This window comes from Streptopelia decaocto, assembly GCF_964273445.1.
Source record: "Streptopelia decaocto genome assembly, chromosome: 4".
NCBI classification, from domain to species: domain Eukaryota; kingdom Metazoa; phylum Chordata; class Aves; order Columbiformes; family Columbidae; genus Streptopelia; species Streptopelia decaocto.
Genome location: NC_138658.1, coordinates 12571561 through 12598350, shown reverse-complemented (window position 1 = coordinate 12598350; position 26790 = coordinate 12571561). Strand labels below are relative to the sequence as shown.

The 26790-nt window shown below is 37.0% G+C and overlaps 1 protein-coding gene across 12 annotated transcripts in view; it reads right to left on the bottom strand.

The window, feature by feature from the left end:
- Positions 1 to 26790, bottom strand: part of BLTP1 (bridge-like lipid transfer protein family member 1) — a 127195-nt gene that overhangs the window by 2469 nt on the left and 97936 nt on the right. For 6 of the 12 annotated variants that reach the window (XM_082050681.1, XM_082050687.1, XM_082050686.1 and 3 more), the window contains 24 exons: positions 25958 to 26088; positions 24396 to 24519; positions 23369 to 23478; positions 21776 to 21863; positions 21170 to 21232; positions 19270 to 19514; positions 18419 to 18634; positions 16938 to 17118; positions 15600 to 15792; positions 13166 to 13327; positions 12910 to 13049; positions 11657 to 11858; positions 11049 to 11252; positions 10761 to 10940; positions 9318 to 9455; positions 8694 to 8954; positions 7350 to 7500; positions 6925 to 7082; positions 6224 to 6416; positions 5825 to 6042; positions 4936 to 5187; positions 4179 to 4382; positions 2562 to 2756; positions 1483 to 1617 (listed from right to left, as the gene is read on the bottom strand). In XM_082050681.1, coding sequence (XP_081906807.1) covers positions 1483 to 1617; positions 2562 to 2756; positions 4179 to 4382; positions 4936 to 5187; positions 5825 to 6042; positions 6224 to 6416; positions 6925 to 7082; positions 7350 to 7500; positions 8694 to 8954; positions 9318 to 9455; positions 10761 to 10940; positions 11049 to 11252; positions 11657 to 11858; positions 12910 to 13049; positions 13166 to 13327; positions 15600 to 15792; positions 16938 to 17118; positions 18419 to 18634; positions 19270 to 19514; positions 21170 to 21232; positions 21776 to 21863; positions 23369 to 23478; positions 24396 to 24519; positions 25958 to 26088 — 4144 coding nt within the window. Of the gene's footprint in view, positions 1 to 1482; positions 1618 to 2561; positions 2757 to 4178; positions 4383 to 4935; positions 5188 to 5824; positions 6043 to 6223; positions 6417 to 6924; positions 7083 to 7349; positions 7501 to 8693; positions 8955 to 9317; positions 9456 to 10760; positions 10941 to 11048; positions 11253 to 11656; positions 11859 to 12909; positions 13050 to 13165; positions 13328 to 15599; positions 15793 to 16937; positions 17119 to 18418; positions 18635 to 19269; positions 19515 to 21169; positions 21233 to 21775; positions 21864 to 23368; positions 23479 to 24395; positions 24520 to 25957; positions 26089 to 26290; positions 26492 to 26790 lie in introns of all 12 variants that reach the window. The other 6 variants (XM_082050684.1, XM_082050685.1, XM_082050690.1 and 3 more) reach the window with 6 other exon arrangements.

The following is a 26790-nucleotide window of genomic DNA, read 5'->3' as shown; positions in this document are numbered from 1 at the left end:
TTGGACATTTTACTCTGAAGTGCTTTTAGGAAAATGAGCACTTCTAGCATGGTTACACACAATTATACACAAACAGATTTTGATACAGTTAGTTAAAAATTAACTTTTAAAATATAGAATTTAATGTGTTCTATATCATTTCAGCATTACATTTATATACCACACCATGTTACATCACATGAATAAATGTTAAATTTTCTATACAGTTCAGTAACAAATGCAGACTAATACGCATAACACTGAATTTCACACACACCAGAAAAATAAAACATGTGGCTTTCACTGTGGTGGTAACTCTTTGTTTACATGTACGTTACCATGTTACATTACTCTTGTGGCAGCCTTTAAAGAACAAAGTACAGAAACGGGAGTCTTTGCTGTGGCAAAATTTGGAGAAATCTTAATTTAAGATCAGAAGTTGTAAAACTTCAAATAAACAGCTTTTAATTCACTGATGACATCTAAGATAATTATATGATACTTATATTAAATGTAATAATCATAGATTTTGGCTAACACCTACAGTGACATCATGATATTTTTCAAGTCTTAAAGTGACTTAGTAGGTTTTAGATACTGGTGGCAATAATTACTTGTAAATCATTGCAGCCACTAGATGATGACCTTCCCTTCAACGTGCAGGGTGACCACAGTGCACAGTCACTCATCCAGCACTGCACTGTTCATTCACCTTAAGTCTGCAACAACAAAAATCCCTGTGTTTGGTGCATTTCACATACATATATCAAATTCACTTGTTTTTAATTTGCTCTTCTTAGCAAAGACCACATTTTGCTTAAGAATGCATGCACCCAATTTGAATGCTGCTGCTGAACACAGTCCCATAGCAAAGTAAAGCGTTCTGAAGTCAGAAAAATGCACGTTTTGGAAGAAACTCCATTGATGAAAGGACTGCAATAAGAGTAATGCAGCTTCCTAAAAAAACCCTTTCATCTGCATATGCCATCTTACAGAAAGAAAAACTAAACACTAGGTGTCATAATAGGAGCAAGATTACGACTCAGTAACTAGTGCAAGCTCATCAGTAGTGGGTAGGGAACAGAAACCCAGGAGCAGGTCTGTTCTTGGCAGCACATCGGTGCCCTGTCAGAGGTGACTTGACTGTTTTGGAACAACCCACTGTACCTGTAGCAAAGCGCCACACAGATACTAGTGCAGCTCCCTGCACAGCACTGGCGTGTCCATAGTGACACAATGAGGTTTCTGTGCCTGTATGTAACTGCTCTGCTCCCAGTCCTACAGGAGCTGCACTAAAATCAGCTCAAGTATTTCCCAAAACAAGTTGCACTTTTTGAGAAGTTCCAAAATACCTCTTGGCTTTCAGTCTAAAGCAACCAGGAAAAAAACTTCACTTATCACTGATTTAACAACTCTTTATTAAAAAGTATGCAGGTATTTCCTATCAAATATCTGACACCTGTGGACTGTCAGACAAGTGTTACCTCATAAACAACAGCTTACCTTTTTCTTTTTCTTTTAGATAAGCAGACACCAAGTCATGCAGAAACATAATCAATTCAGCATCCATAGTTACACAAATGTGGTCCGTAAATTCAGTTACTACACTGCATTCCACCTTTGGTTTAACACTTGTATCTACAGTCAGATAAAAACAGTATTAATGCACTTCTAAGCACATACTGCAATACATAAAAGCACACAGAATTTTAATACAAATTATATGAAAATTACATCCCTGTTACTGAACGAGACACCCAAAAGAGAGGAAGGACTAGATGACTATTGAAGGTCCCTTCCAACCCAAACTACTCTATGATTCTACAATTCTGTGACCACAATTAGCATGTATGTAGCAGCCTCAGCATTTTTTAAGTTTTCCCATCTAAGTAACTTCTGATATTTTTATTTTTATTTTTTTAAATATTTTTTTGGAAATAAAGACATACTGTCATGTAGCACCTTGATGGTCCTGTACATCAACGGTCAACCTAGAGCCGTATCACTAGCTTTTGCTATACTCTTAATGCGTGATTTTAGTACGAAAAGCTGATAGCAGATTTTGCTAGTTTGGCTCTAAAAAACCAAGGTTGTCTTATCTAGCAGCATTATCTAGGATCAGGTATGGAGTAAAACCACAGCTTAGCAAAATTAAGTTCTCATTCTCTTATACCTTCAGATGTCTCATTTCCCACCAGTTCCCAATGCACCCTGAAGATGACATTTTGAGAACAAGACGAGAAAATTTAGGTTCCTAGATCATATTCCCTTTTCCACAACAGCCCTTCTCTTTTTATTACGATTAAGAAAACTATCCCCCCCCAAAAAAACCCCACAGCTGACCTAGCTGCCATGTTCATATTAATTTATCTTAGTAAGATTTTTCTATGGTGACTAGACTAGATCTTCACTCTCCCATCAGAATTCCCTTTGCATTTTATTATGAAACGGTATCCTTTCTTGAAGAGCTAGAGTAATTTTCAGATTAAATCCATTTATTTATCAGCAGTGTCTTTGTATTTAACTCCTCATTTGTAAGAAACAGCTTTGGATCAAGAAAAAACAAATTATGTTTACTGCACCTTGTAGTGAAGGCTCTTGGGGTTCCTGAACATGAATAGATTTAAAATCCAGCTGCATCCTTGGCAATGCAAAGATGGTTTCAGTTTCATGGTTGTAACTGGAGCCTCCTCTGAAGCCACTTAGTAAGCTTGAGCTTTTCATTGTTGTGCTGCTCTCCGGGTTATTGGCATCGACGTTTCGAAGCAGGTTTAACTCTACAGGAACAACAGGAAATTCCCGATTCAGTAATAGTTATTAAAAAAAAGGTTCTTTCAGCACAGAGGGTGACAGATTTTCACAAAATTGAATAGTGGCAATTTCATACACTGAAATACATCTCATAATAAGAAGGAGGAAATAGATCTTGGCACCATAACATCTAAGCACTTCTAATAATCTTTGTCAGTTTTTTGGAAGCTTTAAAACAAGATTTTATTCATCTGACCACCCTATCACAACTCTGAGCTTTCAGCTAAGCAAAATATAGACTGCATGGGCTCAAAGCATGCTCTGTGTTTGAAAACATGCTAGTACTTAAATGAAAATAAATGTAATTGGATACCATTAATATCTACATTCACCAAGGCAACGTTGCTGTCAGAAATCACTGTTGACCAGGAATCCAGCTTTGTCACAAGACTTTTAACACACATGCAACAACATCATTTGAATCAATTTTGGTTGTTAAAATTGTGACAGGACAAGAGGTTAAGAAAGGTTACTATTTCCCTGTGTATGATTATTAAGATTATCTCCTTTATCCTGCTCCCAACTGCAAATGTTTTTGCTTATAAACCTAAATGCTCCAGATGGAGCAGAACAGGACTACATAAAAACACGTAACAGACAGCACCTCTATTTGTGAACTTCAACCACTACATCCTGTTGTGTCTTTCAAAAGTAATAAATATTAGTATAGTACACCAATAATTTGAAAATATTTTTTCAATAAACTATCATCTGCTCATTTCTCAGTATATGCCATGTTCTGCTATTCACCCTTTCACAGAAATTCTGTTGACATCACCTACTGATTCTAGAGGTTGTGAATGAAATAGCAGCAGCTATATTTTAAGGTTTAACATTATCTTGAAAGCTTTATTTTCCAACTACCAGTGATTTAAAGATCTGATTCAAAATGCCTAAAAGCAGCTGAAGGTTGAAAAGCTTTAGGTAGATGAGTAATTTTCAAGTGTCTGTCATAAGCAGTAAGAACCTACAACATATTCCTAATTCAACTTAACCCCTAAATCTTTCGTATACTGTGAAATTACTGAATGTATCCTCGTGTTGTTATACAAATCACAATTGGACAACTATGTGAAACAAGGAAATATACTCAAAGAGGAAAAGACTAGCACTATAGAACTACTGCAATGCCCGATATATACGTCCTATAAGATAACAGAACATTTTGGCTTTACTGCACAATTAGTTCAGTAACACTTGGAGCTGCTCAGCACATTGCTGTGCTTCATTCCACAGTTTACCGCAAGATTCTCAAAAAGCAGCAACTTCCATCATCTCAAATTCCCTTGTCCCTGTAGCCCATTTGAAATGTAGCAGCTTTTAAACAGCACAATCTGCACCGCCCGGCAAGCAGACTGATCCCAAAACTTAATGGACATGACTCCGACCTTCGTTCCTGGTGGCTGTAACGTAATTGAACCACTCCTTCACGCTGGCAACTCCATGAGGGGGGTTTTCATGGCGGCGCCGGGTTATCTTTGTGATGGTTGCCATCGGGCTCTCGAGGGCTCCACACGGTTTGGTGACCATAGTGTTATGGCCCAAATGGAAGTCCAGGGTTTGTACAATATACGTGGAGTGTTCACTAATACCTGCATGGAAGGTGTGGGTGGGGTGTGGGGCGAGAGAGAAAAGAAAAATGGGAAAAGCAGGTTCGTATGGGTAGTAGGATTTCTTCTCTCACTCTTCTCTCTTCACATAGGTTTTAACATGAATAATTAGCAACCCGGTGGCATTAAAAACTGGTATAAAGCTTGAAAACACCAGAAAAATTAAATCCTCAGTGGCTACAAACAGTAAAAACATCAAGATGAAGAAAAATCTAAGTGACAGAACCATCAAAATTCATCGTATAGAAAAAAAAGGACCGCATATACACAGACATACAATTAACAACACAGACGGTCCACTTTGTAGGCGTATTATCAAGGACCTGTCTAGTATATCTGAAAAGGCACATTGCATTATTCCACAGATTAAAGAAATGGTGGTAAAGATTGAGAGGGAACAGATTATTATTTTACGTAAGTGGTACACTGATTTAGACTTCAAAGAAAATAGGTTTTTCTTTGATTTCTTATGTATCAGCACATTCTCAAATTCATTTAAAGGAATTTAGAGGTATAAGGAAATGGTTTAAATTACCATCTTCCCAAACTTTCTGGGCTTCTGTCCAAAACGCAATATTGGGTTCTTCAAGGTGAAATAAGGCCCAAGATTTTGAGCGGAAATTAGGCCCATGAAAACAAGCCAGCGTCATGTGGTTTCCATGCAGGCTCATGGATCCTCCAAACTGCATTCCATCTTCTGGCAATGGCATCTGGAATAAGGATATATGGCACCCAGACACCACCTTCAGAACTCCTGGCCAATGGCGATGATGGGCTGCATCCAACACTAAAAAGTAAACACGCAAAAGCAAGAAGAAACTTTAGGAAAGAGAAAGAAAATTGCTGTCATATTTGTATTGCTAATAAAACATACTATTATGAGTGATATTTTCTAATCTATTTAGTTGATGCTGTTTCATCCTTGTGATCTAAGGTCGTTGTAGCTTATGAGCACCTGAACAAACATACTTGGAAATCAATGAGTCATTGTGTTCAGACAAATTATGGTTTCAGCTCATGATTAACAGAAAGTAAGAACAGCATCACACTTCCACCGCTATGCAAAGTAGAAACATTTTTTATGAAATAGACTTCAAAACAGACTTTGAAAACTATTTCAAATTGATTGAAATAGTTTGAAAACTGCTAAAAAGATTTTTATTTTTTTTTAAACAAAAATACATATTTTAAACTAAAACCTGAAAATAACATTTGAGTTCATAATTGTACACCAGGTACAGCAAGGTACTTGAGACATTTCCATTCTTCATGAAAGGTTATTGCCAGACCAAATTTACAGGAAAAATATACTGAAGTAACAATTTCAAGTCAAATAGATATACCTGCATGCACAAAGTTGCTCAGATGAACCTTTGCAATTAAGACACCCTACTTGGAAATACACTATATTTTGTACCACTTACATTGCTCATGTGAGCTTCTCTCTAAGTTGTTGGCCATTGTCTTGGGAGGGAGATAAGGAACAGGTCCCCAGGTGGACAAAGCTCGCTTGCTTGTATCAAACTGCTGTGTGAAGAACTCCTGGAGCTTCATTCCTATTTTTATTAGGTCTGGTGTAGTCGATCGTGAAATCATCACTTGGAAGATATCCCATTTCAAGTCCCCATGGACAAATATCTCACTAGACATTAGAAAGAGCAAAAATATAAACAGTTAATCTGCTTCCTTCTGACAATAAAAATGAACCCTTTGCTTTTTAGCAGACGCTTACATTTTTGGTTAGCAATTCTGGAGAGAAACAATATAGACAGAATTTGACCTTATCAAACATTATAGATTTTAAACACAGGAGGCAGTATTACCTTTTATCAGACATGCTCGAGTCCAGTGCATTATACAGGTTAATTTTCCATTCATCCTGTAGTTTAAGATCAGCATTACTGAAGATTCCCATTAGGATACTGGACCCCATGTAGTCAACACGTGCCTCAGTAGAACCCATGGTAATTTGAATTTTATGACTGGGCTGTTGGTTTGGGTGTTCAGAAATATGAGCTGAAATAGAACAAAAGCAACACAGAAATACAGCATTAAAGATACGAAACTCAGCTTTTCCAGGGTTTTTCACCCTTATGCCATCCATGGTGATGCAGTGGTTTCTTCCAGATGCATGGGGAGGTCATGACACTGCTGTAGAGCCAGAACACCCAGCCTCTTTTCCAAAGCCAGTTCTGCATTTTCCAGGCCACACACACTTGTGAAATTCTAGGAGGAGCTGAAATGCTCTAAGATCTTTTCATTTGCCATCTGTCCAGAGAGCTGAAGGGGGCCGGAGGGTTGCACAGCTAGCTAGTGTAATTTTAGAGCAACCCTGAGACTGAATCAGCCCCTGAGCAGAAGACCGTCCCTTCAGTCCAAAGTGTGCTTCAGTCAGCATGCACAAATAAGAATCCAAAGTCTTTATATACTAGCAGGTTCACAAAGCAGGGTAGTGTGTATATTCTTTAGGTTTTCACATTTATTATCTGGAGCACATATGAATACAGGCAGCTTTGCAACTTACCGACCATCTCCAGGGTATTAACATCAATGGTACCTCCAACAACTCCCCCTCTGGAGTCCAGCTGGGACCTTCCCAAGCCAACAGACATGCTGATTTCCCGATCTCTGCTGCTACCCACAGACAGACGACCCTGGCTTTTCAAACCACTGGTAGTCCACCTAGAACAGAGGAGAAAATGGATCACAATTTCCCAGGCTGTCGAAAGAGAAACTAAAAATTATTTACAGAAAGCAGTAAATAATGTGGATTAAGCACATGTGACTTTAGGATTAAGCATCTACCAGCATTCATAGTTCACAACTGAAAAAGTTAGGATTTTAAAGCTAGAAGACAACAGGCCATTAACAGTCTGTGGCGAAATTTGTGTCTTTGGCCCCCAAATCCCACTGTTGCTTAAAACATGCTTGATCTTGTTTTATACTTACGTAGTATTGCCCATTACATTGCTCATATTCATTTGAACGTTTAATTGTTTTAGGTTCATGGCAAATACAACCAGTGTTTCCCATGGTGTTCCTTGCTGGCTTCCAGCTTTATTTGACTTATTGAATGGAGTTGATGTTTTTGAGAGAGTATCTAAACAAAAAAGTACACAAATAATTAGATTATTCCCTATGCTAAGAAAATCTGACAGAGTGCATACATTGTGCATATTACAAAAGAACAGACTAACACCATATTTAACGAGCACCATAAAACTACGAGTGAGAATAAATGAGAATTAGAGAATTTGTAGTATGCGTCACTTTAGTTGTCATCACAACTGACTCATTTCATACATCTATTTTTATTTTTATTTAGTCTTTATTTTTAAATTTTTATTTTATGCATCTATTGCACATTTTAACCACTATCTTTAAGAGAAAAGATTTTTAATTTGCAGTCAGTTGTGCAAGAGCATATTTTAAATTCTTTAACTCTTTAAATATACCAGTGTACTCAGAACATGAATTATCAGTATGTGAATATTCAGGCAGCAGTTATTTGCACAAGTGCCAAGTCAGTATTTCAAGTATCAGGGTTTTCCTTGTTCTTCTCACAAAAATCCTGGCAATACTCTTTAAAAGGTTGTGCAAAATTGCATTTCCTATGAACAAGCCACTCTACCAGCCATTGATCCTTCTCCAGTTGTGTGCTAAAAACTGTTCATATACAACATCTTGCTTTCTTGCTATACAGACAAAATACCTGTCCTTTCTTTTGTCACAGGTATTTTTCCTAGAGTAAAATAAGCACCATGATTAAAAATCTCCTGTCTATATCTCACGCTATAAATATTCCACACAGCCAGTGCTACGTTACTGTAAGATACAATACAACATTTGTAGTAAAAGAAAGTAGAAGTTACTTTATTTCTTATGTAGAAACTCCCCTTATTTAGACCTCTTAGTCTGAGTCTCAGATGAAATGAAATAACTGACCTCACCTGTGAGCTGTGATATTGATCCTCTGCTAAGAGGTAATTGCTTGGATGAGGACAGAGGGCCAAGAAGATGACAACACAATCAAATTAAGATGGAGAACTCATCTAACCCCAGCTAAACAACTCCTGCTCTAGTAAAAGAAACAGCAATTTTATAAAAAGTAACAAACTACATTTTGATTTATCCATTTCAGACATTTTCCTTTCTCTAAGCTATTGATTCTCTACTCCCAGGCACAGCGGAAAATAATGCTTTAAAGCTGCTTTTTGCAAAGCAGTAAAACATACTGTTTTTCACACAACTGATGAAAATACTTTAAAAAGCTAAAGTAATCATTACACTAACCTCTCTGAGGCACTGAAGAGTCAGACACGCTCCTGGATCTTGTAACAGCTGGAGACTTTAAGCTGTGGGATGCCGTCCCAGGTGACATACTGCTGCTGGCATTGTGCTCGCTGAACACATTCGGCGACTGTGCCATGTGTGTGAATGAAGCGGACTGGCTGGGCTGCTCCCACGTCCTGCAGTACGCTTTCCGGGAGGATTCCGGAGAAAGATGCTGGCTTACCCCTTCAATTGAATCTGGTGTTCCAGGACCAGATGCTACTGGAAGAAAAAGCAGCACATTAAAGGCAAAAAAACTATTTCATTTATGTGCAACAGTATCCTCCCATATACTAAGAGGTATTTGGAGAATGTTCAAATGTATTTCTTTTGTCATAATTAAAGGTTTTCTGCTGTCTTGATTAATATAAGCTCTTTAAATAATTCAGTGACCTACTTTAGAAACTTTCAATTTCTTCTTTCTAGGATTTTCTGTTAAACTTAGAGCAACTGCATACAGAGTAAATTATAACACATTTATATCCAATCACATATGTAATAATACACAGGTAATAAATGTTTATAAAATTCCTACTATAATCCCTTGTACAAAAAGGTTTTTCATTATAAGAAACAGTATCTTACCTGGCAGATTTATTGTTTGATCACCTAGGAAAAGCCGTCTAGCAATGCTTCTCCTGTACCAAGCTCTTGGGAAGGCTAGAATCTCACTGAGTCGCCGCATATCGTATTTAAAAGAAGCAGATCCTATATCACAGACAGCTGAAAAAGAAAAGCATATACACACAACTGTAAACTCTCAGTAGTGACAGGTTTTGGTAACTGTTCCATACAGTCCAATACTTCTTTACCCAGCAGTTTAGTCTGTGCTGTAATGAAAAAGTGGTTATTAAAACCTGCAGTTTTGCTGAGGTGTTACTATTTCTCCAAATCCAATATTAGATACAAACACGTTTCATAAAGACAAGATGGAACCTAAAAATATCACTGATGTTGGGACCTACTTGTGTTGTATGTGCCTCAGACTCCTCATCTGAAGGCTTTAATAGCAGATTAATTACAACCATTCCGCAAACAATTCTAGTCAAAGACAGTAGTCTGCCATGCATAAAGCTAATGTATACTAACTATGGGATTTTATACCTGAAGAAAATATACATTGTACCCTGAGGTGGAAAATAACCACTCTCTTTTGCATGCTAAAACCATGTAATAAAGTTGACATACTAATTTTATGACTAAAAAATGACATAAAATCATTTCCTTCTGATAACACCTGCCAGAAACACCTGCCATACAACTCAAATGACACGCAGCTTAAACCTGAATAAGCACAAACAATTTAGGCTTTCTCTCTATTGTGGGTTGGTCCCAAATAACAGCCAGATGCCCAATGAGCTGCTCACTTCCCCCTCCTGTGGGAGAGGGAGAAAACACAAGGCAGGTGAGGAGACTTGTGGACTGAGGCAGCAACAATTTAGCAGGGAAAGCGTAAGACGTGCATCCATGTGATGGAAGATAAAAACCAACCACCTATTCACTCCTCACTGGCATGCAGATGTTTAGCTATTTGCTGGAAAGTGGGGCCTTAGCACACCTAACAGTTGCTTGGAAAGACAAATGCTGTAACCACCAACATCCCCCTTTCCTCGAGCTTTTATTATTGAGCACAACATCATATGCCATGGAGTATCCCTTCGATCCATCTGGGTCAGCTGTCCTGGCTGCATCCCCTCCCAGGCAGAACAAGTACAATCTCAACATATTCAAGGGTCAGATTAGGTCACTCAGACTGATGTCAGAGATGCGTTTGAGCAAGCCCATTTAGTTACATTAAATGAAACGGGAGGCTAAAAAGATGCATCTGCAAATAGGTACTCCAAGTATCATTAAAATTTAATGTATCAATCCCTACTTCACTCAAAAAGAGCAAAAAATTTACTAGACACTACAAGGAGATGGCTCTTTTATAACATCTACAAAAGCTGCAAGAGTAAAGTCTATCGCTGGAACAGCAGTTCTCTAATTAGCTGAATGGGTGAGATTAAAATGAAATATAGCATTTACCAGATATGTTTATCAATGTGGTATCTATTTTGCTCGTAGCTTTGCTTGCAGACTGACTCTCAAAAAAGGAAGAACCTCCTGTGCGCCTTATTCGGGACAGGCTGACCTTCACAAACTCAAGGTTTATGCTCAAAGAATCCTTCCGGCCAGTGACTGAAGTTGGTTCCTCATCCACGTTACCTACAAACAGAAAGGAGAAAGTTGAATCTTCTGTGACCTTTTCAAATCTTCAGTTCGAAAAACCATGTCAAACTTGAACAACGCTCATTACAGCAATAGTTCTTGTACCTAAGGCTCCTGATCCAGGAGTTAGAACGGTAACTGCAGATTTTTGTTTGCCAGCTCCATATGGATGGAACACGTAAAGGGAAAAGTCGGACATGCAGGCAGTGAAGCTCAGGCCTGAAGAGCTGCTACTGGATGTGGTCAAGTCTGACTGGCTGCTGCTGTGCCGCGTTCTGCCCAGAGGGCTGCCTAGGCCAGGGGATGAACCTGAAGACAAGGGTTTTTTTGCAAAAGTTAGTTTTAGTATGAAAGCATTTTCAAACATGAAATAATACTGCCTGTTAACAGCAACATTATACAGACCAAATGCACATCAAATTAAGCTGTTGTAGCAGCAGTGCAGCTTAAATATTCTACATATTGATGCTAGCCTTTTATAGCAGATAACTGAACTCACTTAACCAATGCAAGAAAAACTCCAATATACTCTTATCTGTGCAAGCTTTTAAAGGAAACTGGTACAACATGAAGAAATCCTACTGAACTCACCAATACATAAACATCTAGCGTTAAGGTGTGTAAAAGCTGATCTTCTGCTCTAATTTTAGGCAACAGAATATTACATTTACGCAACAAACTATATACAGTATGAACATTCATACACATATTACCTGGTACTCCAGATTTACTAACTGAATTCTTTGAGCCACTGTGTGACATACTGCTAGTAACCAGCACATTTTCTGATGGGTATGTTGTACTTAATGTTTCCAGTTCTCCTCGGTTTGAAGAGAAAACAAGATCCAGGGAAGGCAGCTTCAGCATACATTCAACTCTGGATACTGGCAAGCAGCTGAACTTGATTTGAGAGGGCTGAAACACAGAAAGAAAATAAAGCACTCAGTGAAGGAATACGAAATACTAAAAACATCCCAAATTTGACTTGTTGGGTGCTATGTATTTTTTTTTTTAAATCTAAGCAAAATTACAGCCTTTTCAGACAGGCTTTAAAATTAGTAAGAAAACTGTATACAAGTTCATACAGATAAATTGATTTCAGGGAATCCCTTCAACACCAGGGCTGTTATTCGGGCTGTTTTTTAGCAAAGTTAAATATAGGAGCCCTGGATGCAGCAGAGGACACATATGTCCCTCTCTTCCACCTCCCCAAGTCAATTCACAGCTTTGCTCATCTCATGTGAGAACTGTACAGAATCACTTGACTCTTGAGCTGATGCTGAAAGACTTGGCTTCCCTCAACAGTCTTGGCCAGTTGAGTTTGCAGTAAAAGCCGAGCAAGGCTACAGATTGTTGTGGTTAATTTTCACAGGTATAAAAGTGCATCTGTTAGAATATGTTGTTCAGCTTGGGAACATAATCAAATTTATACAAGGAAGAATGTTGTTTGAGCAAAGTATAAATATATAATAGCAACATTCAGTTCAAGGTCAAGTGCTGTGAATCACTCTGTGGTAACACTTTTCTCTCTGATGTATAAAAGCCCAGACACAGGAAATATTAAGCAGTATGAATAATGCCTTGTAGATGATAACTGCATATTCCTACATTTTTCCATATAAACTGAGAAAATAATTAATTATTATTTTTGGTTTGTAATGGTACCTATAAAAAATGGATGTAAATGTTAATTTTGAAAGACATTTTCAAGAAAAGTCCAAAAGAGATCAGGAAGATGTAGCGTTTAAAAATGCTCATAACTTTCATGACTTCTCAAAAGAGCTCTCAAAATTGGACTACGATTTCAGAACTTCTGTTGAAATAAAACCTATTTTATTGTAGTGATCTCAGAAAGATCACTTGAAAATATTTTTAGTTTTTAAAAAGCAAACTTCAAAGCATGGATTGTCTCAAAAACTGTGGCTGAAGTTGCTTAACTACACTGAATGTTGAATTAAAACCTCACCTGAACTCGTACATAAACCACCACATCTACAGGGAAGGATGAATACGCTGACGTTGAGGACGATACTAATGATGTTGTGGACTCTTCTAAGGGATCTTGTATGTCAAACTGTCCCATGTCTTCATCCTGTGAACTAACAGCTTTTAACAAGTACAAGAACTCATTAGAAAGTGGAATTTAAAGGGAACAGCAGCTCAATGCCACCAGAAGACAAACAAGAAAAAGCATAGAGTACCAAAAAACAGAGACAACTTACCTGTGTAATTCCTTTCAATGGGTGTAATTGGAATGGTTTCGAGAGCTTTCTCTAGAAAGTCCAGTAGGCACGGGCTGATCACCATTTCCTCTGGCAATGACTGGAGCGCAACCCATGCATATAGTTTAGCCGTTTTCACTCCACCGCTTCCTTTCCCTTTGGCTGCAACATTTAAAAGACAGATTTTTCTAATGAAATACACCACTCGACAGTAACTGATAAATTTTAGAAGATACTTCATAACTAACAGCAGTTTCCTTTAGTTCTCTGTATCATCATCTGAAAAGGCGTTAGTCAGACCAGTCAGAAAAAATTAAGACACAAGTTTTCACTAAGAAAACTGTGCAAAAGTGACTACTAGTCTGTCATGCTTGACTGAAATTCCATTGCACATGTTCTTGACCAAACACCCTTATGTCATTGTCACCACCTTGCTTTTTAAAAACTAGTGCTGAAATCAGACATACACAATTCTCCAAATACACAATGCAAAGTAACCACAGCTGGCTGGAAATGAAAGTGGAATTAGTAAAAATAAATACATGAGCCTGGAAAGAACGTCACTTTAAACTGAGAAAACACATAAAGAGATTAAAACTCCAAATGGCAAATTCTACCACATTTATGCAAATAACTGAAGATTCCAACCGTTGTTTATAGAGGGTTAGAGCTAGCCAGAGTATAAACTAATAAAAAGATTGTTGTCTTCTAAATCTGTGAAAGAGCCCTTGGATCTACGCTTACCAAAATATAAATATGCACAAAAGCTATTAGAACCAGCTTAACTACTGTCTCTATGAAATACAGCTATTAGAAGGAATAGAGATAAATGAAGATATTGATTTTAAATTATCCGAGAAAAACAGAAACATTAACTAAATTACTAAGATGGAGCTTAAAAATCCTTTATTTGCTAAAAAAAAAAACCCCATACAAAACAAACATTTAATTTTCATGCTATGCAAACTATTCTCTATACTGCCTCTGACTAGATTGTCCTCCCTTGCTCATACTGGAGACCAAACACCAGTAGGTAATGTGGTTTCCATTCCAGAGGAAAAGTAAACCAGAAAAGTAACATAAATAACAATAAATATGTTTCAAAACAACCCAGAACTAATAAATGTTTACAAAAATACAGTGCATAAAGAAATAAAGTAATTGCAATCCCTACTTTTGGGAGACATATCATCATACAAGTGCAATTTCTTTAAGACCACAAAATGTAGAGCTCAGAGAGATAAAACCAAGACTCAGTAGCTGGATATAAAATGGTAAAAATTCAAAGGCAAAGACTGGAAAGAAGATAAGTAAATACAGAACAGAACTGAAGAGAAGTAGGATAAACCAAGATTACACAACATTCAGTATCAGAAAGAGGATGGACACTTAAAGGAGGAAGAGCTAATGGTTCAACAGCATGGGTATCTAAGGAAGGTGTCCCTGTTTCACTGTTCTCTCCCAGCATCACAGCTGGTTTTATTAAAAAACAACCAAAACAACAACAACAACAACCCCCAAACAACACCACAAACCCACAAATCACACACACACAAAAAAACAAACAACAAAAACCAAACACAAACCCTAAAACCAAACACACAACAACAACCAAACAAAATAACAACAACAAATCCAACCACCAAAACTTTCTTTAGTTATTCATTTTCGCTGCTCATCAAATTTTGACAAAATTTTGGCTTTGTTTTTAAAGTGATATTCTAATGCCACAGGAGAGAAGAGTGAAAGTCTCTGAAGCTGGAGGTGCAATCTACATACCTCTAGATCTGACATGATGTAACCAAGGACTCCTGCTTGAAAACAGGAATCATTGGAGATAGAACAAAACTTTAAGTATTGGAACTTGAGTTGTTCCAAATCATGGTTATTTAAGGGCCTGCAACAGCTGAGGACACTTATCTGGTATTCAGTTAATAAAATATATCTGAACAGCTGCTCAGTACTACAAGAAATAATTCCAGAAAGCAAAATTTTACGCCTAACTTATGTGGCAGAAGGCACTAGAAAGTTGAAAGTATTCTTCAAATGTGGTAGGATTAATCTGATTTTTTTTTTCTTCAATTATGAAGAATAAATCAAGCAGCATTCCGTTCATACATATACTTAAACTTTGCTTTCCAGTAATAAAGCATTACTTTGTTAAATGAGAACAGGGAAAAGGCAGTGACTGTCCATCAATTGGATATGGTGACTATGGCAGAATTATTACTGAGACTGGTTTGGCTGGTTTGATTCTAAAAATGTAACTTCATGAACTGCACTTGTGCTTCTGCGATCAGGTTTCTGCAGCCCAAGTTCAGAGTCGATAAATACTGCGCTTCAGGTAATATGCAGACAGATCTAAAGCTAGTAGATTATGTGAAGCAAAGATACATATGCATGGCAGTTTTAGAAAGTTATTGCCTATAAGTACCTGATGGGATGGGTGGGGGTTGGGGAGGAAGTAAGGTGTTAGTCTTGCTGTGGATAGTGCTAGATAAAGGAGGAGATGTGGCAGTGTCTTTCATACCATACAGCTTGGACTCTTTGGAAAGGGTTCTTGGCAAAGAGGATCCTCGAGAAGTATTTGGTGACTCAGTCTTTAAAGTCTTTGAGTTGTAGTGCAACTGCAAAGCAAAGAAAGAAGAGTTTACTTCATACAAGTAGTTCAATTTCTATACAGCAGTTTGGTGTCACTCCTTCCCTTCTTTTTGTTTGCTTTATTTACAAAAATATCATTATAAGATATCTTACATTCCAATTCACATTCTACAGATAAAGTCAGCGCATGTAAAGATCTGAAAACTATGTACAAAAAATAGAAAAATTAATAAACCTTTAAAAATATCAAGGAAACACAGAGAAAAAGAGGAAACAAACTATTAAGGAACAATGCCTAAAACTTGCTCCGTTATATCGTACACAACCTGTGTCACCAACTATTTGTTCCTATTCCCACAGCTTGGTTTCTTACTGCATGTGGAACTTTTCCACTACTAAACAACTGCATACAGAAAGTTGCATTAAAATTAAAAATAATAAAATATTCCAAGAGTTCAGACCTCCTGTATGTACATAATAATATGCTACCATGAAAATACAGAACAAAAGCTGTAGAGAATGTTTAGTTATTCTAAATTTGACGACAAGCAGTGGGCAGGACCCGAGGCAGAACTCATCCCTGAAGATAGATGGACACATACAGAGAGAACATTGTCATAGTAAGTTTTTACACCCAGACTCTTCTATAACAAGCAACACAGAAGACACAGTGAGAGCTTCATATGCTAGTGGGCCAACTACTAAGCTCCCCTTCCCAAGAATTACAAACAGTGAAGCAAACTTCCTTTATTTAAAAACCTCATACAAAATAAATTACCCGTCAGAGAAAAAAATATCCAAACCAAATGTCTGATTTTGGACACCAAAGTGTTATTGGAACATATTTCTTTTCATTATGTAAGATCACCTACACTGTTTGTTAGGGAGTGCCATGTGGCATAGCTGGTTTTGATGGTACATACAAGCTTTTGGGTGTCTCTGTCCCACCCCTCCGGAAAATGAGGGTAAAAGCATCTATCAGTTTTCAGTGTAGCATTACAGAAATCATTATTCGTGTTCTAGCAGTATCTACATAACCGAAAAAAAAGATTTTGCTGAGGTACTCTGTATATATGAACTTGTATATACTGTAACAATGTATTTGCTTAGAAATCATATTCGGGCAGAGAAAGAGCAAGTGTTTCCCAGCTGAGTTATACATTCCTTTTACCTTTACATCCACCCCAGGAATATAAAACACCGTTGTTTCCACGTCACTAGGTTTTGTCTGTAGAGATGATGGCACTTTCTTCCCAGCAAGTAAGTGAGTAGTAGATGCATAATTAGTTTGAAATTTCTTCTTTTTTGAAGGAGACTCTTGATCCAAACTTCTGGAACTCCGATCATAACTCCTAAAATAAATACACTGTATGTTATGAAAACAAGCTTAATACTCATATTAATAAGAGTATATTTTCTATTATTAAAAAAATCAGGCGTGTCTAAAACAAATTTGTAGTATCAACTATATAAGAAAGCATTTAAATCCCTGCTTTATTCTGTACTTTCTGTGACCTCTACTCCCTTTCTGTCTGCTCACTTGGTTTTGCCATTTTCATGATGTGATTATTTCAGACAGTGAAATCCACAAAATTTTATGTCATTAGAGAAAAACTTTCTGATGCTCTTTACTCTTATGGTCAAGTTCATCTACATTACCCAGCATGATCTGTGAAAACTCCTTGATATGCAGAAAATACTTATCAATTTTCCTTCTCTGCTATAAAGCCTGTTTTCATATAAATTCTTAAGAGATTCTTTATCCTTTTGCACCAATTCTTAGAAAAAAAGTGTCTTGGAAAGACAGAAAAACTGCTTTCTAATTACAGATCTATGTACAACTCTTAGTGAGAAAAAGTATTCCTCGTTTGTTCCTTTTTCTTACAATTAAGAGTTAAGTAAATCTCATTTCCTTATACTAATTAAGATTTATCTTTGACAAGCAAGTTTCTTAATATTCACCATGTTATTAATAACATCAAATTTTAAGAAGTAAAGCTGCCATTACAGCACCAATCACATACGTATGAAAACAGGAGAGAATTTAATAACTGAAAATGAGATCAAACTTTATTAAGATCAGAAGTAAAGCACTTCTGCTACCTCAGATAATTAAACATATGTGTTTTACTAAGAAACATAATATCATTATGCTTTTACACTCAGAAAACAATGGGAGGCCTCAGAGATCATAAGAATACACAACAGTAGCCCCATTATTAGTCAAAACAATATGTGGATTCACTAAATTGTAAAGTTACTTCTTTGGAGGCTGAAAAAAAATAACCAAGTGCTTGAAAAGCCTAAGATTTTGATGAAAGTAAAGTATGATTTAAAAAAATAAAACCAGAAGAGAGGCATATGCAGATTCAAGCTCAACACACACAACACAATTCACCATGCCATACTCAGCCATAACAACTGTGATTTACGGTGATTCTATGTAGTGATAATTGCTACGAATAAAGTGATGAGAGCAAACTAATCTATACAACCACGCTTTTCAAAGAGGTCAGTGCTTAAGAATCATTAATTGTTGTACATATGGTCATAAATTACATGATGGAAATATCAGATGTACTAAACAGCTATGGCACAATACAGTATTCATACCTTGATCTTCATAAGGCAACTAAGTAAAATGTTTCTTACCGCCGTAAACTAATGTCATCATGTTCTTGCTGAAGCATGGTAGGGTGCAGGACACACTTCCCACAATCAATTTCGACCCTGATGTCAAGTTCAAAGTCAATATTTCTCTCTGTGGTTGTGCCAGTCACGCTTCTGTTGGTCGGCGTGGTTGGCCAGCGCTCGGTGAAGAGTTGGTGGACGGCAGCAAAGCCAGTTGCCTTCTTGCGAGAGCTGCTCCTGCTCGGGCACAATGGGGAGTATCTGTTAGCGTGACATGCACCTCAACAGATGGTAAGAGGCATCCTTAGACTACATCTGTGCTCAGTATATAACATTTTAAGGCTTTTTTCCAGGAAAGTTCTTATTTGCTATACAGCTATACAGTGATCCATCTTCCATTAACACATCTTTTCATTTTATCGGCTTAGTTCTTTGTAGTACCCTTTCTTAAATTCTTAAACAAGAAATGAAAAAATACATTCAATAATTTTCTGATTTATAAATATTTACATCATTATGTGCACTTTATAGAGGTCTAATCACTAGATAAAACTGAAAGGTATGCTGTATTTGAACAAATCTGTCATTTAGTCCCACTAAAACCTGCCCTATGCCTCAAAAAGTCACTTTCCAAGTTCTTTTGTTCTGTTACAAGGTCTGAAATTTCTAAGAGTTGCCCCTTTGTAAATAACAGATCAGAAGTCCTCCTTCCCTCAGACTCACCTCTGCCAAACACAACCTCCCCTGCCTTCCACATACACACTGCAAGCAAAATTCAGTCCTCCATCACTAACAGATTTTGTAGCTTTAAAGTCAATATTTCAAATGTACTTTTTTTAATCTCTGTGTTCTTCTTTAGGAGCATTACTTACTGTGGTTTCCTATAAAAATAGGTCTTCTCTCTTTCATGGTCATCCTCCTTCTCAGAGTCCTCACTGCTTGAAGATAAGCTGTCATCCCGACGGCCTTCTTCAGGCTGGAAGGGAATGCCGGGTGAGAAGACTACCGGAGTTTTGGGTGAACCGAATACCGAGCATGAGCCTTCACTAGTAGATGAGTAATGGGAGGGACCATCAATAGTTACAGACAAAAGGTCCATTTCTGTCTCCTCTGGAAACTGATTATAAAAAGACAAAAAGAGATTACATTTCCACAGATTTCCTTTCCATCAAGAATGCATTCAATAGCTCTGGAAATTAAAAAGCAAGAGTGCTGTGAGAATCTCTTACTCCCAAGTTCCCCATAATAGAAATTGCAAGATGGATTATGAAAAAGAAAGAAATGAAAACTTGGTGGGGAGACATTTGCCATTGCCTAGTGATTGAGCTCAATCTGTTAGCTGCAGATGTATCATGCTCTGACTGATTCAGACGATCAGAAGGAATGGAAACATTTCATTTAAACTTTAAAAAATATTTTGGAAGAAAAGAACAAGAGACAGGAAAAATCATCATGACCCTTGCAGAGGCCCCAGGAGGGTTAGTGCGGCGTGCATGCAGGATGCTAACGCAGAATGTACGGGCCTGGGCTGCGCTCTTGGCCAAACGTGCTTTAACACAAATCCAACTGCAGGCCGAATTTCCACAACAGGCCTCCTGTTTCTCACGTAAAGCACGCCACGAGCACCACATAACCAATTTTGGAACATGAACTTCTCTAACATGAATGAAATGTGAAAAGTATCTACAAGGGTTAGTCTAACACTAGCACTACCTACGCAGCGTTACTAGAGAGCTACATGGTCGTCATCTGCAAACTCAAAGTAGAGCTCTGCTGAACTTCAGAATGGGCATTATACTGTCAGTAATATCATGATTTTTTAATATTAAACATTTGATACATCTAAGCGCTTGAAAGCATTTTGCTGTGCCAACAAAACTTAAGCTAACTGGACTTATATAACAACAAAAAAAAAGGTAGGACAGCTTTTAAATGTGAACATATGTAAATGTGTGAAGTACATTTCTATGTCTCGTTTCCATCTATCAGAAATAAGAATTTATTTCCTAGGAGTGTGAGGCAAGTTGGAAGGTAAAAAAAGGTACACTACTATCTCTCAAGGCTGTTTTTTGTTTGGTTTTGCTCTTGTTGGTTTGCTTGGGGTTTTTTATTGGTTTGTGTTTGGGTTTTGCTTTGTGTTTTGGTTGTTTTCTTTTGTTTTCCTAAGGAAAAAAAAAGTCTTTACTATTTTCCCTCTGTCTTTCTTTGAAAGCAGTTAGAAAAAATCCACCATTTGTTCTCTGGGTATAAAGTTTTGGCATATTCCTTACTCAGTATTATTTGAAAATCTCTTGTTCTATATGAAATACAGGAATTCCCCCAGAAATGAAGTGTCTGAAGATGTCCTCCCACCTCAGCAATTATTTTGTACTGCTGTAGATGCCTGCACTCTTGGAACACAATGTAACGCATGAAGACACCTCTGCACACACACCAAAATCCTTTTGTAAAGCACATTCTCAAGTCTAGACTTATGTCACTTCACATCAGCCTTGATTAGAGCCTCCATAAATATACAAATGAAATTTCAGTAACTTATTTAACAACAACTACTAAGTTTTACGTCTACATAAGGGTGTAGAAACACTATGCAAAGTTCATCCATAACCAATTGTGCTGTTCTGCTTAATGTGCACATTTACATCTAAATATTTTCAAATTTGATATACATTCTGTTTAGCTGAGTGCAGAAGAGATGAAGCACTGAAAAGCAGCTCCCTGTGAGATCAATTAGTTCTCTGGCAAAGAATACTTGTTTCTTCTCAGAAATACCTGAAAATACCCTTCCCCTGGACAGACGGATTGTTGTGCAATCCCCAAAGCTGTTTTATTCAACTTAATTAGAAATAAAAACAAATATAAATTAAAACAATTACAATAATCTCAGCCATGCAAAAACAACATAATAGGAACATTTTAAAAATGAGGAAACATAGCAACAAACAAAACCAAAGATTCAACTATCTGTTTCAAACACAGAGAAGGGATACAGCAAACTGACTAATACCCATTTCCAAACTCTAAATATATTATAACATAAAAAGCACTAGATGATTTTTTGCACACTTCTGATAAAAATTCCAAAATGATTGTGTTACTCCTGTACGTGTCAGCCTTTAAACAAAATTACCATTTTCAAATATTTCCCTAATGTTTCGATTTCTGTGTTAAGAAACCAAAACACATCTCTCTCCTATCAAAACAAATCTATCTTCTAAAACTACATCCATAATTTGATGCATACACACACACAAACGCATGGAAGGACACACAAAAACCACACAAGCAATTCTGGTCTGCCTAGGTATATCCATCTCATGAATTTGTGACCAAATGGTAAAGGAAATATAATTATATGGTATATAAAGTAATTCTTACAGAATCCTGTATGTTGAAAGTTACTCTTGGCCCAGGAGATGCAGCATCTACACGAATATCTGGGAGATCTTCACTGTCTAGCCGAGAGCTACAGGCAAAACCAAAAGACAACAGTTTGTTGAGTTTTACTATAGGATTTTATGTTCACGCAAACATTTAACTACACAAACAGAAGGCAATAAAATAGTACAGCCAGTACTTAGAATTTTTTTACAAAAGAAATTATCAAATCATAATGGAAGCACTTAGTGTTCACAAAAAGGAAAAAGGAGTGGGATAAAGTAAGAGAAGGAAGCTACACATTAGTTTACCAATAGTCTATTGCTAGCCAATCTCTGCTTATTTCTTTATGTAAGTTTTTCAGTCCTGAGCCAACATGCAGAAATTACAGAAAAATAAGATATTCCTGATCTACCACATGGGACACAAAGCAAGTTGGCAGATTATGTATTCTCTGATGCAACTGAAATTAATTATTTGGCCTTATAGTATATGCAAACTGCTTTTCATTCACAACCAAAGTACTCATGAAGTTTTTCAAAACCTTGTGTTCCTTATAGTGCAACAGAAAAGCCCCAGTATCTTTTCCATACAACTTCTGGTTCTCTTCAGATAACTTTGTGAAAAGGTAAAATGAAAGTGCTTTTCCTCTGACAGATCTTATACTAGTACCTTCCTGCCTTCAATGCTTCCTCTGCTTTAATTATCAAGAATGTAATCGATTTAGAAGATAGATTCCTTTTCAAGGGCACCTTGAAAAATTAGAGTACTTACAAAGCTATTTTTTTGCTGGAATATCTGCTGTCTGATATTTTCATATCTGGATTATTTATATATTTACATTAACTTCTACAGAGGTATTCAAATTTGAAGCAAATTTCTATTAAGAATTTATATTCTCATAGAAAAAAGTCCAAAGAAAGCTAACAATCCTCTCCACCTTTTTTATTTTAATATCTTTTCTATTTAGTACATAATAATGCAGCACATTTTTAGTTCCAAACTTCTAACGTTTTAACTGGATCTACAGGAGCAATAGACTCAAACACATATGTTATATAACCAAAGCAAATACTTTACTAGAAGGCATCATTGTACAACTACAGTTTGCCCAGCAGCCATTAGATGATGAAAGAAAACTAATACACACAAATAAAGGTGAAGATAATAAAAGAAAATTATCATTCACCAAAAAAAAAATAATAATCTCCCTTCTCATTACAACAGCTCTTTGTTAAGGCAGATGATTGCAAATCAAGTGGAGAAATCAAAATGATTACACTATGCCATTTTTCCCTATGTATGTTTCTTCAGTTTGTCTTGAAAGCAAGATTCTATAAAAATCTCTAAGTTGCTGTCAAAGTCGAAACTTCTCTTCACTTGACATACTACTAAGTTTGTCAAAAAAGAAGTTTCAAAAAAAGATGAAAGGTTACGTTTTAGAACATGCCTGTCTTCCAAAATGATCTCCTCCTACCTGGTGCCACCATATAGCTGCTGCCTAAACTAAAAGAACAGCCCAAGTCCAATGTTTCCTCTGTTATGTATACTGCTGTTGAAGCTGTCACAGACCTCAAATCCCCAGCAGCTTACCTTGTCCTGTCCATTCTCTTCAGAGGTGGCCTTCCTGATGCTGAAATAGTCTTGGATCGGCTATAGCTGGGTTTGTAGCTGAGGCCCCATTTGTCTTTCAAGGAGGCAGCCTAAAATGATATTGAAATGCAACACTGAGAACACAGAAGAACTCTGGCAAGTTAAAATACTATTTGTCGCTGGATACTTGTGCACTTTTCACACCTGCTGTAACTGGCAAAGTCCTGTTGCCAGGAGAAAAGTATACCCAGAGCTAATAATCCAAGCGCTTTGACGTGCATCCTTCCCAGCTACCACTACAGTAGCAGAAGAACATGAGCTAAAATGAGAACAAGAGAGCTGCAAATAGATTACTATTTGAAACATCTTTTCTTCTTATTAATGAAGCATCGTACTTGGAGCTCATGCACTAGGACACACTGAAAATAATGTTTTGCCAGGTTTATCAGGGTCTGGGACAAAAGCCACAAACGTTTGTGGATTGCCAGCAACAGTGCTTGGGTTTTGTCCAGTTTCTTGTTTTAGTGTCCATCCTTAGTAGCTTGTTTTTATTTTTACATTACCTAACTCTGCAGCTATACTGTTTATTCATAAATAGAACACACATACAGAAAGCACACATGCCAGGTAGAACACAATAGGTATCTATCATTTGCCCGGGCAGTTAACAAGCTTGCCTCTGCACCTGCATTCGTAAGTCCTGTAAGGGATCATTTTAAAATCTGCTAAGAGCACGGAATAAACAACACATCTTCAAATACACATCTTCTGACTGTTTCTTGAGAGTGTGCAAATAAACCCATTTACATTATAGTATTTGCAGAATTTTAATTTTCCTATCACCATTATTAAAAGGGAGAAAAACCTTTCCCTGCCTCTTCCTACAGGTAAAGTTCTTGCTGAACTATTTGATATTTTTAACCTTCCTTTTCCATTACTAACATTTTATTTGCTTTAATCAGCCTGCAGGAAAGAAATATATAATGCAAGTGCTATCATATTTTTAAATTAACTTAATACTGCTCACCCTCATACTGGATCTACGTAGCTTTTTACGAACGTCTCGGCGGATATCATTCACAGCCACCGACTCCAGTTGCTGATAGCGCTGAATTTCTTGATTTATAGTTCCCTCACTTGCACCTAATTTTCTGGGGAGAGAAAAATCATAGTTGAGTTATCTTACAAATAGATGACATTATTTTCAGCACTTCAAAATCTGTGTTGCAATGATGTTCTGCTTTGCCTGGCAATTATCCTTTTTTCCTTCAGTAGTTACTTATGAGCAGTGCCAAACACAGCTGCAGAAGATTTCTTCTTGTTTCATGATACAACTTTCTGTCATGTATAATATTTTGTCCTTAAGAGGACTCTCTGCTTTTAAGGTTTCTGTGTGAGCTAGCAGAGCAGACAGAGGATGTGGAACAAACGAGCGTGCAAGGAGACCCCCCCAAAGAACAGTGCTAATGTGATGCTAAGGTGGACAATAAGAATGGCTGTGAAGCAACTCTCTTGTTCCAAAAAGCCCTAGATGTAACAACTAGATTCAGGACCTCCTATACACTTTCAATCACATAATGGCTGTTTAATTAATAACAAACATAACAAGTAAATCCCCAGCAGAATGAAGAAAAATCTTTCTGCTCTAACAGTCCAAAGCCCTGTTAGAGCAGTGACAGCTTTCTGTACCAGATCACCTTCTGCAGATAACACACACCGCCAAACAATTTAGAAAACTCTGTAAAGTAACTGCTATTTTGAAAGAATCACAGGTTACTGAAGCATTCATATACCAAGAAAAGGCAGGCACAAAATACAATTTTCATTCTTAAACTTGTATTAGAGGAAATATTTAACCTAAAATTCAAAGTTCAGATACAATTGCCCTCTGAATGCCGACAGCAATTTTCTTCCAAGTACAAGCAGTGAAATGCATCTCCTCTTCACTCTTTAACATGTAATTACCAAGCTCTGTACTCCCATTCCAGACAGATCCGTGCCTCAGGGAATAAGAAAAAAATGAAACCCAAAAAAACACAACTGCAGAAATTTTTAAATAAAAATCACAGAAGTAGCTCAGACGAAATTGATGAAATTTGAAATAATTCATTCTTCAGAGTTTTCTCAAGAACAGCATGTGAGATTTAATTTTAAAATATCACCTACAAGATGCAAAAATGTTATACTTAAATATTCTTCTTCTATCAGTGAATGAGACTAAGCTTATTACAGTTACAAGGTAATACATTTTGTTAAAGTAATCATGATGATAATAAGATGAAACTACAATTTTGGATCAATAGAAAACTGATTACAATCAGCCATCTTAATGCAGAACCAGAAGGAATACAGACTAATTTGACACTTGGGGAAGAACTTGAGAAATGTGAGAGAGAACGTGCATATATAATTTTTTTCTTAGGGAATCCAAAAGGACTATTTTTTTTTTTTTTTTTTTTTTTAATTAAAAAAAAACCAATTGCCACTTGACCATCAAAATGCCATGAGATATGTGGTAAGAACAGAAAACAAGTCAGCTTGCAGATTGTTATTCCAAAACTGTGTGAGTGAAAGCAAAGTCCAACTTACTTTAAGTCATCAATAACTTTAGCTTGCTCATTGAGTTCTCTAATATCGACTAAACGTTTCACAAATTTTCTTCCTCGCTGTTCTCCAGTTTGGATACTGGAAGCTCCCTGCCGTCGGTGATCAACAATCTCCTATTTAAAATAAACACTGAATTAATGCCCTCAAAAATTGGACATTAGTATGATTTAACAACAGACAAAGTGAATTTGACACCTTAGAATCTGGACTAGTGCATGCAAAAGAATCAGTTTAATCTCAAAAGGCACCTGATTGGATTTTTTCTGGTGATCCACACCCCATCATTCAGTTACACACACTGTAACTACTACATACATGTCCCCATGAGCAGGATCTGCCTGCTTTCACATGTGATCTGCTAGATTGAAGAGAATCACACTTCGCTGACCCCAACAGATATTCTACAGGAACAGAGTATCGATGGTTTGGGGGGCTCAAGCCCAGCAGGTGATTTACAATCCGCTGCCCAAACGTTAGCTTGTGTGCATCTCCACATAATGAACCTCCACCTGATTTCTAAACAACAAACAGGAACGTTAGTGTTCTGGGATAACATATTCACTGTTGGCAGGCAAGAGACATTTGAGATAGCCATTAAAGAACATCTGTTAAAACACTTCTATGCGAAATTAAAAAGCAAGGTCAGCAGCATATTGGGTAGAATTACCAAAAAATAATTTTTTCTAATTTGTTCACGTTAGTAACTTACTTTCCTGTTAAGAAAACCTATCTACAGCCACAGCTTTTCCAATTCACATTCCTGAAGTTACGTACTGTGTCTCCATGTTTTCAAATCCAGATCAATATTTCCAAGT